Consider the following 17,970-nt stretch of genomic DNA (forward strand, 5'->3'; position numbering starts at 1 on the left):
GGCACACGCCCGGCACGGCATACCTGAGGGGCTCACGCTGCGTTGTGGTTAAGGGGCTGTGCCCAAAGGTTGCAGGTTCAAATCAGAGGTGGGGCAGCCTCTGCTGTACCTTTAAGCAAGTTACTTGTTCTGTTTTTATGGAGTAAATATTCAGCTGTATTCATTATTCACAAATTGTTAAAAAAAAGAAAATTTTAATGTATAATGTCAAATGTTAACGGTACAAATGCACAATTAAATAAATAATTAAACGGAGGTGGGGTGGCCTGAATTGTTTTGACTGTTTTGCTCGCTCTTTAACGGTATTGCTTCTCTCTGTGGTATTTTTATCCCGGGAGATGCGTATCGGTCCGTAATCGCGGCTGTGGGCAGATGGGTATCTGGTCGCGACCCCGTCGCGGTCACACTGGAAAAGCGGGCCGGCCGGGGCGTCAGATAAGAGCTCTAATGTGGAGAGAGAGAGAGAGAGGCTGCTGCTCTCCTGAACCGTTGGTCCCGCCTTTCGTATCGCGATCGCGTAAACAGCTCGGGCCAGTTTGAGCTTTCTGGGCTCCCAGCTCCCGCCTTCTTCAGGTTCAGCACGTCCGCCATCGAAGCACGTTTAAGACGCGTCTCTAAGAAGCTGTGAGGTGAACTTTGAGTTGCGGCCTTTCGCCGTAGTTCAAAGGAAGGAGGCAGGGTTCCACGCGTTCACCTGAGGTGAAACCAGGTCTCGTCGTTAGGGACGGTTTTCAGCTCCGTTCGGAGAGGAGGGGGGGGAGGGCTTGCAGTGTCGCTCTCGCGCGTCCGGGGGGCGGGGCGAAGTCCACCCCGACTCCCCTCCTGGGCGACGGTGTGGCCAATCGTGCTCCGCCCACCCCCCCCCCCCCCACCCCCGGCCGCAATCCGGTTTCGATTCCGGGCCGTGGGACGTGCCGCGGCAACGTGAACAAGTGCTTCAGCGGGACAGGCTTTCTGGGAAGCCAGGAAGGCACATTTTTTCAATTTAATAACTATCTGCCGGGGTTGGGGGGGTTGTATAAGGAGGGCTTTAGAAGTTTTATTGTCCTTTGAGCACATTCCCTGAAGTCACGCTCCTTGCAATAACCACAGGTTTATTGCGCTGGTTGTGTTTTTTTTACGGGGTCGTACGTCACGTTTTGTACGCGGAGGTATCGAGCGGATCGTCTGTTTGGCTTCCAGTAAACACGTTGCTTGGAAACGCGTGCCCGCGAAACGTCGTCTCTTCTGTTTACTAATGTTTTTTTTGTGTGTGTGTGTGTGTGTGTGTGTGTGTGCGCGCATGCTCGCACGTGCTTGCGTGCGTGCGATAGATTTGGCTGCTCAAGGGAGAAATGAAGGAACAGACAAGGGAGTTAGGCGGCGGTGACTTCATCAATTGTTCTCAGGGAACGAGGCCTGGGGTGTTAGCCGCGACCGTAAATCCGTCACTCCTGATTACTGAGGTTCCGTCCTCCTCCCTCTCCTTACTGCAATTAGACAGACAGACAGGACGAAGAAGGGCTTTTATCGGGATACCGAGGGGAGCCATTTTATTTTGTGTCAAAACAAATTAATACATCATCCACGAGGCAGGTTTGATAAACACCAGGCAGAGCGGACCTGTTGCTATGGACGAGTCTGCGGTATCCCTTCCTTCTCTTCTGTTCTGCCTCTTTCCCTCCCGTCTCTCTCTCCTCTGTCATTTCGTTCTGCCCTGAGCACCTTTGAGTTTAACTCGGGTCGGTGAAACGAGGGTTTCGGTCCCGCCGTGACGCTCGCCACGCCGCCGCCGCCGCCGCCTCCTGTTTCATTAACCCCGGGATCGAGGGAGGGAGGCTGTTTTTTTTTTTTTTTTTTTTTTCGACGGACAGCTCGCGCGGTGAGCGTCCGAGGATTAGCGAAAAACCGGTCGCCGGTGATTAGCTGGGAGTCGCCCGCCCCGGTCTTATCACGCACCGGCCCTCTCCGCTGTTTGGGTTGGCGGCGGACGGGAGAGCGGGGTCCGGGGGTTTCCCCTCCGCTCGCGTCCCCGCCTCGGAACGCCCGCTGAGCACGCTACCATTCCCTCACTCGCTGTTTGTTTTCATTTCTCTCTTTTCTGGAATTTGGCGTGTCCGGTTCCCACCCTACTTTCGGGTCGTCCCGTTAGGTCATGGATTCCCCGCCGCCGATCGGTGAGGGCGCGGGCGTCCGCGGCGCTCCTCGGGAAAGCGCACGCGTGCGGCCGGCCGGCCTGGTTCTTCTCACGCCGCGGCCCGCCGGCCGAGCTCGCCCGCGCACGGAGCTCAGCCTGAGGAATAAACATCTCGTGCGCCGCTTTAGCACGCGGCCCGCAGGCGCCCGAAACCACCAGCGGGGGTCACTAGAGAGCAACGACCCCCAATTGACCAAAAATCCTTCCTGTACCTGGGTGGGCAGCGCAGTTGTCAGTTGCGCGTCACAGTTGGCGGAGGCAGGGCCCGGAGTCTGAACCAGATGAGCCACCTGCCAGCGTGATCAACTCATTATGTCACAGCAAATAAAACAAACCACCAAGAAACTGAGTTTTTTATGTATAGAATGAGAGCAAATGCCAAAGCTGGTTAAAAAGGCGTTCGATTAAAATGGTACTTGACTTTTTTTTTTTTTTTTTTAATTCCATGGTTCTGCCAGACGCGTGCCCGTTCGTCCAGTCTTATTTCTTTACTCTTAAGAGCTGTTGAAGGGTATTCGCAGGAGCCCGCAGTGCTTTCTTACGTCTCAGAGAGCGGCACGCGCACTTTCACAGACGGGTTTAAGCCAGGACATTCGGGCTGCCGGAGTTCTGTTTGCTTCGTTGTGGAATCCAGACATTAAATAGATTTTCGCCGAGGACGGTGTTACTAAATCCCTCGGTTGTGTTTGTTTGGTTGTTAACTGAGCTCCTCTTTTCGTTGGCAGGACTACCCCAAAAACAGACACCCGGGATGGAGCCGAGGTTCTGTGGCCTACCACGCGGGTGAGTCTCCGCCCCCTTTTCCTGTTATCGGGGCCTGACTCCGCCTCCTTTGGGTTGTCTGCGAGATCGGATGTGTGGCAGCCTGTACTGCTGTACTCAGATTAGAATTACAGGGTTCTGCCTGCAGCTAGTATAGGTTTGAGATGCTAAGCTTTATAAATATAAACCCACACTATTGAGTTCTTTTGTGTTATATCTATGTCCGTTTGGTGAAGTAATTTGAGGTATTATTGTATTCGAATATGACATGAGAAGGACCGTTACCTTGTTAGTCATTTTTGACACAAGTGTCAGATAGGACCTTATAATTCAAAGCTTTCGAGTGTATGTACATTGTCTTGAACCAGCTTGGATTCTTTAAAAGAAATTCACTGCTACCTTTTCAGTCAGTCAACAGACAAATAGGGGAATTGATGTTGTTCCGCGGTTGAAAGTGTCTCTGTTCTCAGAAGTGAATTGATGCTGGGTCATCCTGCAGCAGACCACTCCTCAGAGGACAAGGGCTCTTGTCTGTGCTCTTTCAAATTGGCAAAGGTCTTGAGAGAAGGCCTGTGTGCCCATTTGGCCTTTCCAGTTGGAAGTGAAGAAAGGAAAATGAAATATGTTGAAAGGGAGTACATCCTAATATGCGAGTTGTGTATGTGGAACGTATATTGTGGAAAAAAAACAAGACCGTATGGTCACATGGCTTGATTGTCATGTTGGTTCTTGCCACGCACTTTAGAAGCTAAACTAAACAAAACTTGGCACTCACAAAGTGCACCTTGTGGAATGGATTAAAGTGCTTTTGGCAAGATAATTACTTGCAGTTTTTTTTTTTTTTTTTTTTTTTTTGCCTTATCAGATCCCCCACACTTTCGAAACTTACAAAACACCAGGCTCTGTCGAGATGAACTTGGTACACAGAGATACCGTGTTCAAAGTTGGTCTTTAATAGTCTTTAACGCTCGGTCTCATGATGTGGGGGTCGCTTGCTCTCATCAACTCCGCGTTTTAAAACAGCGCTTGTTTTCAAACAATCGTCCAGTGTGAAGATTTATCAAACAAGCACTAAACCAGGTTGTCCCGTTGGGATAAGATAATCTTCCACAAGAGGCCTGGTTCAAGATCACAACGGATTTAGCGAGAAAACAGAACCCAGTGACCACATGAGCGCCCGTTACAAGCAGTAAACAGCAGTGAGCGTGTCAGCACAGTGCCTGATCTGATTTGACGGCAGTGAACTAGGAGATTGTCTCTGTAGCTACGTTAGGCTACGTTGCTTTGTGTGCTTATTGTTATTACTATTACTATTATTATTATTATTATTATTAGCAGTTATGTGTATAGCAGATTTAATTTTATGGTAAAACTCTCTGATGCACTTGCACTGTTGCTGATCACGAAAAGTAAACACTTTACATAATCCAACTCTGGTGCATAATGAAGGTTCTGCACTAGCGTATATGAACAGAAAGAGAGTGGCATTATGGGCATTGTAGGGAAAAACGGCACAAACTGGGGAAACAAAAACTTGAATTATAACGTGAATTAAGCGCAGGTCTGCGGGCGACCGATCCAGCTGTGGGTCAGAAGCGAAACGGGACGCACGTTCTCCGAAACTCGTTCCGATGGCGGCGCGGTACCCCTTCCCCCCCCCCCCCCCCAGGGGGCGCCAGAGCGCGCGTCCGCTCTCGTGGCACTCTCGCTTACCCTCGCGGTGGGTCCCAAATTGGAAAATAGAGACCCGCTCAGCTGCAGGTGGTATTTTTAGAAGGCTGAGGAAAGGCGAGTCTGTGCCAGCGTATCTTTCTTTGCGGTCCCCCATCCCCCCCCGCCCCGCTGACGGCGTGGTACGGCCCGCCTTATCGAGACTGGATCCGGCGCACTGCTGGAACAGGCCCCCTGATGTGAGGAGACCCTGATGGAGATAGCCAGGGCTCGTTAACTCCTGTCCCTCTGCAGATAGCGGGAGCCTATTTGGGCCGCCCCACGGGCTCCTGAATGCCTTTCCCGAATGTCACTGGCCTGTGGTGTGACTCACCTCCACACACTTTTTATTCCGGTTAGATAACGTGTAAAAATAGCACAAACGCCGCTTTGTTTACGAGCGCGAGCGCTTCGGCACCTCGTTCGCGCCCTATAATAGCTGCATCTCTGTTTTGCGCCGTTGTTCTCGCGTTGTGCAGTTTGAATGCGCTAAATTAGTATTTTGTAAGATTCTGGTATTTTTGAAGCAACAGTCACGCCTTAGTTTGTTTAAATATAGTCGGCCGGTCTCGTTGCTCTCCGGCGACCCCTGCTGGCCGACGGGGCGCCCGCGGGCTTCCAGCTCGCGTCCGCGCGCGGCCGAGCCGTGAACCCCAGCGTGACGAGAAGCAGCGGCTGTCATCATCGCATGCTACAGAGGAGGGCGCACGCCGGCCCGCTCTCCCCCCGACCGGCAGCAGGCTCACCAGCTTTGCGGAGTGGGAGCGCGATTGGGCATTCCAGAGAATTTGAGAGAAAAAGTGCAAAAGGCTTTTTTTTTTTTTTTTAAGTCAGCCAAATGGTTCATCAAGAAACTTCCGAACTTGGCAGGCGTGCGCAAGGCCGTGAGACAAGTCCGCACACCCGCCGTGGTATTTGTTTGCCGTCTCGGGTGAGCTTAGAGTTACCAGACATACCGATATTTTTTTTTTTTTCTTGATGCAGCTCTGAGCTTAAGTCCCCTTTAAACGTGTGTCCCGATCCCTTCAGAGAAAAAATCTCCAACTGTCCCGCGTTTCGGTCGTACCGTATTTTAATGGGACTGCTTTGAATCCCGGCCGGGTGCCTTTTCTGGGTGGTTTTCGTGTTCTCCCCGTGTCCTCTGGGGCTCCCTACAGGTGCTGTGGTTTCCTCCCACAGTCCAAAGACACGCAGGTCAGATTATTTGGAGAGTGTAAAGTGGCCTTGGAGTATGAATGTGGGAGTGAGTGGTGTGTGGGCCCTGCGATGGATCAGCGAGCAGTCCGGAGTGTGTATCCTTGCCTTAAGCCCAGTGTCTGCTGGGATAGACTCCAGCCCTGTCCCCCCCCCCGCCCCACACCAAACGTGTCTGCATTTTTCACCGGTGAGGTGTGCCATGTTGCTGCGCACGCTTCCACACAGGCACACGGCCTCCACTTCTCTCTGCTCTCCCAGGTCCCCCCGGCTGAGCCGCGCGGCGCGGGCCCAGTCGACACCGCTCTCCACTTCCACATTAAATGCTGCTTTTCACGTCGTCTGTTGACAAGCTCAACCATCCCCCCGATTGAACTCCCCCCTGGATTTTGGGAGAGAGAGAACTTGGACTTATTTCATATTTCCAGTTCGTAGGTCTTACTTTAAGGGGAAGTCGCCGGTTGACTCCAGGCCCAGGCGCTATCGTTGGATAAGGCAATCGGGAGCACGCTGTGATTATTTATGTATCGTATTACATAGAAAAACTAGAATTTTTCCCGCTCTGTTTGACTGGGGGGGTAAGGGGGGCGGGGGGGGCCAGGAGGGGTTTGCCAGGTCTGTCCATCCTGGCCCTCAGGCTGGCTCACGGGGGGGTGGGGGGTGGCGGAGGGGTGTCCAACACAAACCCTGATATTATGATAGCGGGCCTAGTTGGCCCTCTCAGGCCCAGTTGGCACTCGCAAGAAGACTGTTTATGTCAGTGCTGGGCTTATTTCATTTAAACTTTATTAAACTTTAAACTGGGTGAGCCTCGTCAAGATTAAGATCTCTTTCTCAACAGACAGGAAGCTAGCAGCGCCTACAAACTGCCTTACAAAAACATTATTCACACATCGCACACGTAGGTATGATTACACAAAGCGCTGAATAATTGTTATTATTATTATCATCCATTTTTTTTCAAAATATCTAATTTTTCTAGTGGATGCCTTTGTCCAGAACAGGGCTCAGTGCTAACATTTTTTCCGAGGAGCACATGGGCTCTGAAGTTGAAAAATTTAGGATCGCATTAATGCATCCCAGTTAGTAGATGTGCTCCTACATTGTTAGTCCAGTATGAACACATCAGTTTTCATGACAAATCCAGTGCCAAATTTGGGATTGGAACATGGAACACAAGTTACAGGAGTGGTGGCGCCCCAAGCGTTACACTACACCCAGGTGGTGATCGTGTGTCACCATCTCTGTAAAGGCAAGCTCAGTATTAGCGCCGAAATACAGCAGCCCTGGCGAGTGTGGATTCATTTTGGCTGAGTCTGACCCCCCCCCCGAAGGACAACGCACGTTGAATCATCTCTTGTAATACCTCGTCATACGAGTCAGTGCTTTTAGTGGCGGGCACACTTCCTGCCCGAGCGAAGGGTTAGAAGTGGGTCGCCACCGCGCCACCCCACCTCTGGAGCCACCCGGGGAGTCGGGCCGGAGTCCGCAGCCCGCGCCGTGAGCGCAGAGGACTCTGGGTATGATTCAGGAGAGGCCTCACCTTAAGGGTCATAAAAAGGTTGCCACGACTGGGGTGTGTCATTGTGAGTAAGCAGGAAATCCTCGTTGCCGGGATACGGTGGGCTTCTCGTCATACGGGCTTGCTGTGCGTTTAGGTTGGCCGGATTGCCTCGGGTTACCGCTGCATTGGCTCCTCCCACAACCGTGCCCGGTTGCCGCTGGCATGACGAGAGAGAGAGATCCTCTCGATGCGTTTGAAGTTTGTGTGTAATGCAACCTGAAACTGTTTCTCAGGTTTGTTCCAGTTTTAAAGTATAGCCCTTCTTTTTAAGGTTTTCTGTTTAATAACTTTAAAAACTCTATGGTCTTTTTTTAAAGCCTTCAGTTTAATAACTTTAACAACTCTATGGTCTTTCTACAGCCTTCTATTTAATAGCTGTAAAAACTCTATACTCTTCTTAAAGCCTTATGTTGGTTCCATATTAAACTCTATGGTTTTTCTCATGTTCTGATGGATCCTGCTAATGCGGCTGCCCCCCCCCCCCTCCCCCCCCCCCCCATTACAGACGATGGAAAGATCTTCCACGGCAGCGGCGTGGGGGACCCCTTCGGCCCCCGCTGCTTCGAGGGCGACATCATGGGCTGCGGAATCATGTTCCCCCGGGACTACATCCTGGACAGCGAGGGTGAGAGCAGCAGGGGGTGGGGGGGGGGGGGGAAGCGTTTAATCGTGACACCGGCTTGGCTCGCACGGAGCGGTTCCCCTCAGCCCTACGCGTTTGCTCCAGTTAGTTTGTGTCTTTAGGTGCCGGTCAGCTTCCCCAAACCCGAAGGGAATGGCAGAGTGCTGACCCAGTGTGGCTGTGTTTTTCCGCTCGGCTCCGATGGCCTCTAAAGTTTTCCCACTAATAGCATGTGTGAAATCAATCACCATCTCGCCGTCCAAAGCTGTGATGTATTACTTGGCAGCACGCGGCTATATGTACAGAAAATGGAATTAATGCCGAGGATCGTGCCGTGGGTTTATGAGAAATGCTGCCTGTCTGGGGAAGATGAAACTGGCCGCACACGTTTTTTTTTTTTTTTTTTTGTACTTCCTGGTCCCACTATTCACACCTTCCTCCACGGGAAGACTTTTTCAGCCATTATAGATTACAGCACGTAGGACGTATTTAGATTTATGTCCTCTACATAGGACATAAATCAGATCAACGTTGGTTTGATTCATAGGCCCTTGTCATTGTAATATCAGCCTCTATAATCACTCCTAAAATGTCGGTGCCCTCTGTCTTCTCCCATGCATCCTGCTGTCAGACTCACACATAGAGATCAGGCTAGCATTGTCAGCTGATAAATGAATGTGATGTCATTTGGAGAAGCGGTTGCTGAACGCGCCTGCCTGTCCGTTTCTCCTGTGTGTGTGCGTGCGTGCGTGTGTGTGTGTGCGCGTGCATCCCTCGCAGACGACAGCGACGACGAGGACTACTTTGAGGTGCGACCGAAACAGAGGAGGGTCCAGAACGTTCTGTACCTGAACGATGAAGACGAGGAAGAGGACGGGGAGGAGATGGAACAGGAGCACGAAGGCAGGAAGGTCATGGTGAGCAGCGGACACCCCCGCATGTGTGCTCTAAACACGCGGGCGGGCTGATCGAACGCACGCAAACGCACGTCCACACGCGCACACAATCACGCACAGACACGCGCACACAATCACGCACAGACACGCGCACACAATCACGCACAGACACGTACACACGCGCACACAATCACGCACAGACACGCGCACAATCACGCACAGACACGCACACAATCACGCACAGACACGCGCGCACACAATCACGCACAGACACGCGCGCACACAATCACGCACAGACACGCACGCACACAATCACGCACAGACACGCACACAATCACGCACAGACACGCACACACAATCACGCACAGACACGCACACAATCACGCACAGACACGCACACACAATCACGCACAGACACACACACACAATCACGCACAGACACGCACACAATCACGCACAGACACGCGCACAATCACGCACAGACACGCACACAATCACGCACAGACACGCGCACACAATCACGCACAGACACGCACACAATCACGTACAGACACGTGCACACAATCACGCACAGGCACGTGCACACAATCACGCACAGACACGTACACACGCGCACACAATCACGCACAGACACGCACACAATCACGCACAGACACACGCGCACACAATCACGCACAGACACGCACACACGCGCACAGACGCGCACACAATCACGCACAGACACGTACACAATCACGCAGAGACACGTACACCCGCGCACACAATCACGCACAGACACGCGCACACGCGCACACAATCACGCACAGACACGTACACACGCGCACACAATCACGCACAGACACGTACACACGCGCACACAATCACGCACAGACACGCACACAATCACGCACAGACACGCACACAATCACGCACAGACACGCACACAATCACGTACAGACACGTGCACACAATCACGCACAGGCACGTGCACACAATCACGCACAGACACGTACACACGCGCACACAATCACGCACAGACACGCACACAATCACGCACAGACACACGCGCACACAATCACGCACAGACACGCACACACGCGCACAGCGCGCACACAATCACGCACAGACACGTACACAATCACGCAGAGACACGTACACCCGCGCACACAATCACGCACAGACACGCGCACACATACGCACACAATCACACAGACACGTACACACGCGCACACGATCACGCACAGACACGCACACACGCGCAAACAATCACGCACAGACACGCACACAATCACGCACAGACACGCACACAATCACGCACAGACACTACACACGGCACACAATCACGCACAGACACGCTACACACGCGCACACATCACGCACAGACACGCACACACGCGCAACAATCACGCACAGACACGCACACACGCACAATCACGCACAATCACGCACACAGACACGCACAATCACGCACAGACACGCACACAATCACGCACAGACACGCACACAATCACGCACAGACACGCATGCACACCGCGGATGTCTACACTCTCCCGAGCCAGCAGTGGGGTTCGCACATGAACGCGGCTGCGGTCGCAGATAATTGGACGTTCCAAATTGGGACTTTCCCAATCCCCACGTTGGCCAAATTTTAATAAAAGAAAGGAAAGTTCGGTCTCCGTACTCTAACTCCGGCTGACTGACGTTCTCCCGTCTTGGACACAAGAGCCTGTTATGCGCTGTCCTGCAGCGCTGCCTTCCGCGGTTATCGCTGACACGGCCCAGATTCAGTACCCAACCATCGAGCCCAGCCGTGCGCTTGGAACGGAGCCTTAACAGCGTGAGACACCCAGCAGCCCAAAATTATTGCTTGGAGGCAAGCGCTCGAGGCAAGGAAGCACGGAAGGACTGTAATTGGCTGTAGGTCGATTTTCAGTGGAAAAAAAAGTAAGAACGCGCTTAACCTATTAATTAAGAGTCAGAAAATATATGTACCAGCAGACTGTTAATGGCATGGGCGTCCGAAGAACAAATAAATCCAAAAAGCCGTTATTATGTGACCTGTTATTTGCATTAACTTTGGCCCATTTCATTCTCATGGCATCCCTCAAAAATAAATTGCACTGGCATGAAAATATGAAGTGATCCCCCAGCCCTGATACACACACACACATACAGTCCCACACACACACACACACACACACACACACACACACAGTCCCGCACACACACACACACACACACACACACACACACACACACACACACACACACACACATACAGTCCCCGCACACACACACACACACACACACACATACAGTCCCGCACACACACACACACACACACACACACACACACACACATACAGTCCCACACACACACACATACAGTCCCGCACACACGCATTTTCCTCTGATGGAAACTAGGAAACTCAAACATTGTGCATCATAGATGCTGACGGCACGCTTTTGACAAAGGAGGAGTGGAAGTCCCGGCGACTTGTGTGACCTGGGGAAGGAGGGTGGAGAGGAGGCCGGGGATTATTACGGAATGGCTCGAAGGTCTCCGTGGAGTGTTTGAAGTGGTTCTTTTTGAAGAGACTGGGTGGACACCTTGTGTATTTTCATTTACTGCTAAGATCTAGTTTCCTCGTACATCCAGTTTGAAAAATGAACGGATGTCTAAAACACTCGCTGTGTGTGTGTGTGTGTATGTGTGTGTATCTATGTTTGTGTCTGCATGTGTGTGGTGTTTGTGTGTGTGTGTGTGGTGTGTGTTTGTGTGTATATGTCTGTGTCTGCATGTGTGTGTGTGTGTTTTATTCCTATGAGTCACGTTAGTCCAGGGGAGCACTGTTCTCTTCCTCATGACAGCTGTGCAGAAATGCTGACTCTTTGTCGCCCCCCTGTGTTTGGACAGGTGTTCTTCACCCGCAACGGCAAGATCATCGGCAAGAGGGAGGCAGTGGTGCCGACAGGGGGGTTCTACCCCACCATCGGGATGCTGAGCAGCGGGGAGAAGGTGAAGGTGGACCTGCACCCCCTGAGCGGCTGAGAGAGGGTGGGGGGCGGGGCCCGAGGAGGCGGGGCCGTAATCTGATGCTGTCGGGACTGAGGGTGGATGGAAAGAGGGTCGTGGGCTTGCCACACACGCCACCCTCCCCCCCTGCCACCTTCACTCCTCCACCTCCAACAACCATCGCTCTCCTCCTCCTCGGAAACTACCTGAAATTACGTGTTACTTTACGTTTCCTTTAAAGCCCACGACCGAATGCGAGCTGTTCCACTTCCTTTCGTATTTAGGCTGGCTATCTTGGGCTAAGGAGACAAATCTGTACATTGGCGCAACAAATGTTCAAAAGCTGAATCAATTGACTGTATGCCGAGTAGCGATTTAAATCCTGCTGGCAGTGCCTGTTCTGGGCACCAGGGTGCGCTGTTTCTCTACAACAGTAATATGACATTGTGCCATAGTGACCATTGACTTGTCAGTGGCGCTGGGCGAAAATCTTTCTCACTAGTAAGTTCTTAAATCCGCGAATGGCAAAAATGAACACCTTTAAACTGTATAGATTATATAGTCTATTTTTGAATGATATTACTTGAATATAAATGTAACTCCCAAGATATCACTGTGGTGCAAACGCATGCCGACCCATAAGCATGTCCCTAACCCTCATGCCGATTGTGCGTCCGTAGGTTACTGATACGGACTGACAGGAGCCCGCCGCCTGAGAGCGGCGAGGTTTGGACAGCGTTCGACTGCGAGCGTTCAGTCCCATCAGATCGGCCGCATGCACTTTCTCCTCTTGTGTCAAGGCTCGAGCCTCGCGTGTGTCCGTAGGCCGGGCGACAGTTGCAAATCTGGGAATTGCGGAGGTGCAACGCATACAAAGGCCACAAGGGGGCAGGGGTCTTCGTTCAGACTTCCTGCCTCCGGAGTTTGTGGGCTGCTTTCTCCACGGCGCTTTTAATCCCATTTAATCCCAACCGCACGTTTTAGCGCAAACCTCGGATCGTTGAATGCTGGAAAATGAAATATTTAGAGAATATTTGGAGATTAGAAGGCTCAGATACGTGTTATTACTATTATTTTTTTGACGGACACGTCATTACACTTTTTAAATCAAAACGAATGGTTGTTAGTGAGTAGTTATGCATGAATCACTTGAAATGTAACGATCGCATTGCTCTTATCGCTGAGATTGTAGGCTGCGTTAATTGACGGCTGGCTAGTGTTATTTCGGTCAATCGCCTGCTGGCATCTGGAAGGCCACAAACTATCAGCAGAAGCCCCATGTAGTCTCTGCTGTGACGGTTACCTGTTAGTAGTAAAATTCCTAGACACAGGACACTTTTTTTGTTTATTTAAAATGAACTTTGGTTTGATTAGTATGAAATCTTGTTTTTACTGTGCATTTTGTGACCGTTATCACGGTTAGAAACGTCTTACGTCATTCCTTGGGATTGCCAATGAGTTCGCATTTTGCCAAACTGTGCTAGAAGTTCCAGAGAGCCCTGGAAATGTGGAACTGGAACTTTTTTATTAGATCAAGGTTTCCAATCCTGTCTCACTCTCTCTCAGACCTCCTTCACTTTGTCTATAATAATAATAATAATGAAGTAATATGAGTAGTATGAGTAATAATACCTTTGTTTGAAACACATGAAAGATCAGAGAAGTGAGGAATCTGTTCTGTGTAATTTGGTTCTGTAGGATTCTTATGTTTGTGTCGCGGTTCCGCTGGTATCGATGACCTCCGACCTCCGGCGAGGGGCCGTGTCGCTGCATTGCAAACCGCAGACGCGCCACACGCTATCGTCACGAGCACTTTACAGACGCGCAGACCGACCGACCGACCGACCGACCGCTGCTGCGCGGGGCCTCCAGGGGCCCCCAAGGGCCCCCAAAGGGGCCTCCCTCCTCCACGTCATTTTCCCCCGAATGCTACCTTTGAAACGAACGTTTGACCATTTAATGCTGTTTTCTTATATATATATATATATGTGTGTGTGTAAAAACCTTCTGCTTCTGTTGATTTAAACGTTTTGAGCCGATTCGCTTACGTACTCCTGTTCCTCTTTCGCGGTCTTTGTTTTGGGATAAATTTTTTTTTTTTTTTTGCGTTTGCTGAGAGGAAACGGACGAGCCGTCCGTCTTAAGGTGCGGGGAACGTGGCTCCGTTCTCGTGGGACGGTCCCCTCTCCGCCGAGCTGGCTGTTAATGAATAATTCATTAGTCTTAATTAGTGGTTAACTGCGGGGTCTGAAACACTAGACGGTGGCATTCGGGGGACGGCTGTAACGGCCTTGTTTTATTTGCATGTTTAATCACCGAACATATTTGTATGTGTACCATAGACGCCATAGACCGACTCTCCCATCCAGGTGGAGTGTGGGGTTTCCCCACCCATATTTAAAGCTGTCCTCAGTTCTGCGTAACTGATCAGTCATGTATGTAACTAAATAACATGTAGCTAGATGACGCATACTTAGCAATATATATATATGTATGTACGACCCGAATCTGTGCCTACAAGGCAGACACGCAGGTGCCTTCTTGCGATTGCACTGAATAATCGTCCGTGGCGTTCAAAGCCCTCGGTATCCGTGCAGAGTGCGTTCGAGGGCACCGACTAATCACCGCGATGCAGCAAACCTGGCTCCCTGCGGCTGGAGTCGGCTTCTCTTCCAAACGCGCTCGCCTCTGATTGGTCAGCGGGCCCCGTGCCACGTGTCCAGGCCAATCGCTGACGGGGCGCGAATAATGCAGGAAGACTGAAGCCACACGCCCCACCCTAAGAATCACACACAGCTGGGACGGTGGGCGTTGGCTTCGTCGGTATCCTGAGTCTTAAGATTAAATGCAGGTGCCAGGGAAGGGGGGGGGGGGGGGCAGGATGGCAGAGGCGCGGTTGTACTATGGAAGTTTGGGAGGCGCGACCTCCAGCGCCGCAAGAGCAGGACCCCGCCCATCGCTTGCAGCAGCCAATCACGCTGCGCCAGTCAGCAGGCTGCTGTTCAGGGCCCCTCCCTCTCTCCGGCAGCCTGCATTGCTGTTAATGTGTACATACACAGAGATGTTTATATGATTAAATAAAGATGGCTATTTCCATACTGTTCGGCCTGCGTGTCCTCATTCCCGAGTCTCAGCCGATTGGCTGAACGAGGTGACAAAGTCAGTAAGGACCAATCGCACCAGAGTGATTTATAGTAAATACAGACAACTGCGTATTTTCGTCTTTTATTTCATAGATGTGGAAAAAACAAAACCAATTAAATGCCCATTACACTATCACTGGGAAAGTGTCAGACCTGGTTACAGATTAATCTTGGCCTGGCGGTATGAATTTAAGACAACAGAAGGGTATTTTATACCATAAATCTTAATGTGCAAATATAGCCTGCTGCAGTACACATGGATATGTGACTGTTGTATAAATAACATTGTATTCAGGATAGGCGATGATGAACTTGTTTGAACAGTCTTATTTCACGATGTCTTCATGTTGCAAGTAAGGATTACAGTGTTCAGCTCTTGGACTCAAGTTGATCAGATCACTCTTGTTCTCATTTATTACAGTTCAGATTAAAAATGCTGAATTTGTTTCCTTATCAGGAAGGAAAAGAATTGTACAGTATCCACAGTTTACCATGCCCAGTCTCACACACACGCACTCCACAGCCAAACCCACTCATAATTCACCCCCCCTCCCCCCCAAACTGAAAAACGCTAAAGTAATTCATTGTTTGCATAGAGCACTAAAGACTGAGTTAGGTTTGCTTCCTATCCATTTTAACCCTTTGTTTGGAATGTTTTTTACCCAAAATTCTAGAACTCCATTGATTTCAATTACCACCGGTGATTGTTACATCAGCATTAGAATGTTAAGTGAAGAACATTCTAATCACATATTTGTGGTCTTTCCCCTTAAAGGGTTAACTAGGGTTCCCTCTTTACACTGCTTTGGATAGGTGAGCATCACAGAGGTCCGCCTCCGACGAAACTCAGTACTCTGTCCTTTATCTCAGACCATCACAAGTTCATTGTACTACACAGCTTAAGATTATAAGGCCATAGTTTTATAAAATACAACAAAAAAAGGTTTATTAAAATGTATAGTTTCAAGTTCAGAGCCCTCTGTCGTGAGATGATATTCCCCTCCCCACTGTACAAAAGCTATAGCAATGCAAAAATGTACCAGTTTTTGATTTAAAAGACACACGTCAACCCTTACAGCATAAAACATACAAAAGAAAAATGTACAAAAACATTTTCTTCTTCCCACAAACTTGGAAATGTGGCAAATATGGAAAAAAAGGTACAGTAAGGAGCATAGTTTCCTTCTGTTCAGGATTCTGGGAAAGAAGGGATTAAAATTGTTCTTGGTTCTCTGGAGTGTGGCAGTTTTTTCAATGGACAGATTAAAACAAACACGAAACGTTTGCGCCGAAACAAAAACAAGCTGTCTCGCTCTTGTGGGTGAGCTCGGGGGGGGGGGGTTGAGAGCCAGAGAAGGGGTGGGGGGGGGTGGAGGTGGAGGTGGACGGACTTTGCAGCAGTTGCTCAGAAAAAAGAATTAAAATCACAAGTTGTGAGAAATTGGAAAAGGTGGGGAGGCAAATCTCGAAAACTGTCTGACTGGCAATTTTATGGAATGTGTTATTTTTTGCGGAGGAAATATGCGCCCGGAGAAGTTATGGAATCTGGATAAGGTGCCGCTTCAGCCCTCCTAGTCTTCCTCCTCCTCCTCGTCCTCTTCATCGTAGTAGCGGTTCCTCTTGATCATCTCCTCCACGGACAGCTCCCCGCCCTCGTCCTCCGCCTCCGCCTCCTCCCCGTCCCAGAAGCCCACGTCCTGGGACGTCCTGTTCTGCTTGCTCGCCGGCGGGGGGGAGGGTGAAGCCGGGTCGTCCGGGGACGCCTCCTGCGGCTTTGGGGAGGGCGCCTGTTCCTCCTCCTCCGCTTCTGCCTCCTCCTTTTCACCGGCTGTTTCTTTGGCCCCCTGTGGGGAGGAGGCACCTTCATCCTGTGTGCTACCGCTCTCCTCTTCATCTTCAGAGGCAGTCTCTCCGTTCACGATGCTGTCTCTGGGCGTGGTCACTTCCTCTCTGTGTGGCTCAGGCTTCGCTTTTGGCTCTGGCTCTGGCTCTGGCTTCGCCTTTGGCTGTGGCTGTGGCTCCTCCTCCGGCTCGGGCTCTTTGGTGTGGGGCCTGGGGGCCGAGCGCACTGCCTCTAGCGAGCCCCTCCTCTCCAGCAGCCCCCTGATTGGGCGGCGTGGCTCTCTGGGGGCGGGGCCGAGGGCGGGGGCAGGGCAGACGGCCAGCGAGAAGGGGCGGCTGCGCTCCTTCAGGGAGGCGCTCCTGCGGAGGTTCTTGAGCTCCGAGCGTTCCGAGCTCTGGCCCGAGGGGACCGCCCCGTCATCCTCCGGGGGCCACTTGGCCCGGAAGGGCCTCGCGGGGCCCCCCTCGGTGGAGGAGGCCCCGGGGCCCCGTTCTGAGGGCGGCGGCCAGGCGATTCTCAGCCGCCGGGTCTCGGCCGGCTTCTCGGACGGCTTCTCGGCCGGGGGGACGAAGCTGTGCGCCCGCGTCTCCAGGTCGGCCGCCAGGACGTTGACCTTAGCGATGGGAGAGTCCTCCACGTTGGGGCTCGGCACCTTGGCTTCAGGGGCCGCTGCGGTGGCGGGGGCGGGGCGGATGGGGGCCGCCGCTGCGGTGGCGGGGGCGGGGGCCAGGCGGACGGGGGCCGGGCTGACTGCGGCCGGGCTGACTGCGGGGGGCTCTCCCTCCCGCTCCTCCTCTTCGTCCTCCTCCACCCGGGGCGACCACAGCTCCTTGTGCGGCCGGTGGCCAAAGCCTTCGTCATAGTTGCCCTTGGCCTTGAACAGCTGGTTGAAGTGCGGCTTGCAGTACACATGGCCGTGCAGAGAAGCGAAGTTCCCCAGGCTGGCCAGCAGAGGGAGACAAAATATTGAGAATACAAAGTCGTTGAATGTTGGAAAAAATGTTAATGGGTTGTTAATCATTTCCCCTGTTCACCCTACAGGGTGTTTTTGTTATGCAGCAATTG

General features: G+C 51.6%; 2 protein-coding genes across 7 annotated transcripts in view; one reads left to right on the top strand and one right to left on the bottom strand.

Moving 5' to 3' along the window:
* The window catches only part of LOC135238165 (SPRY domain-containing protein 3-like), a 57,885-nt gene extending 42,867 nt beyond the window's left edge, over window positions 1-15,018 (top strand). For both annotated transcript variants that reach the window (XM_064305878.1, XM_064305879.1), the window contains 4 exons: window positions 2,902-2,959; window positions 7,912-8,031; window positions 8,809-8,945; window positions 11,821-15,018. In XM_064305878.1, the coding sequence (XP_064161948.1) occupies window positions 2,902-2,959; window positions 7,912-8,031; window positions 8,809-8,945; window positions 11,821-11,955 (450 nt within the window). In that variant the 3' untranslated portion in view covers window positions 11,956-15,018. The remainder of the gene's footprint in view (window positions 1-2,901; window positions 2,960-7,911; window positions 8,032-8,808; window positions 8,946-11,820) is intronic.
* Window positions 15,019-15,128: 110 nt separating this feature from the next.
* The window catches only part of LOC135238164 (LIM domain and actin-binding protein 1-like), a 37,228-nt gene continuing 34,386 nt past the window's right edge, over window positions 15,129-17,970 (bottom strand). For all 5 annotated transcript variants that reach the window (XM_064305876.1, XM_064305873.1, XM_064305875.1 and 2 more), the window contains one exon: window positions 15,129-17,846. In XM_064305876.1, the coding sequence (XP_064161946.1) occupies window positions 16,634-17,846 (1,213 nt within the window). In that variant the 3' untranslated portion in view covers window positions 15,129-16,633. The remainder of the gene's footprint in view (window positions 17,847-17,970) is intronic.

Source organism: Anguilla rostrata, chromosome 13, assembly GCF_018555375.3.
Source record: "Anguilla rostrata isolate EN2019 chromosome 13, ASM1855537v3, whole genome shotgun sequence".
Lineage (NCBI taxonomy): Eukaryota > Metazoa > Chordata > Actinopteri > Anguilliformes > Anguillidae > Anguilla > Anguilla rostrata.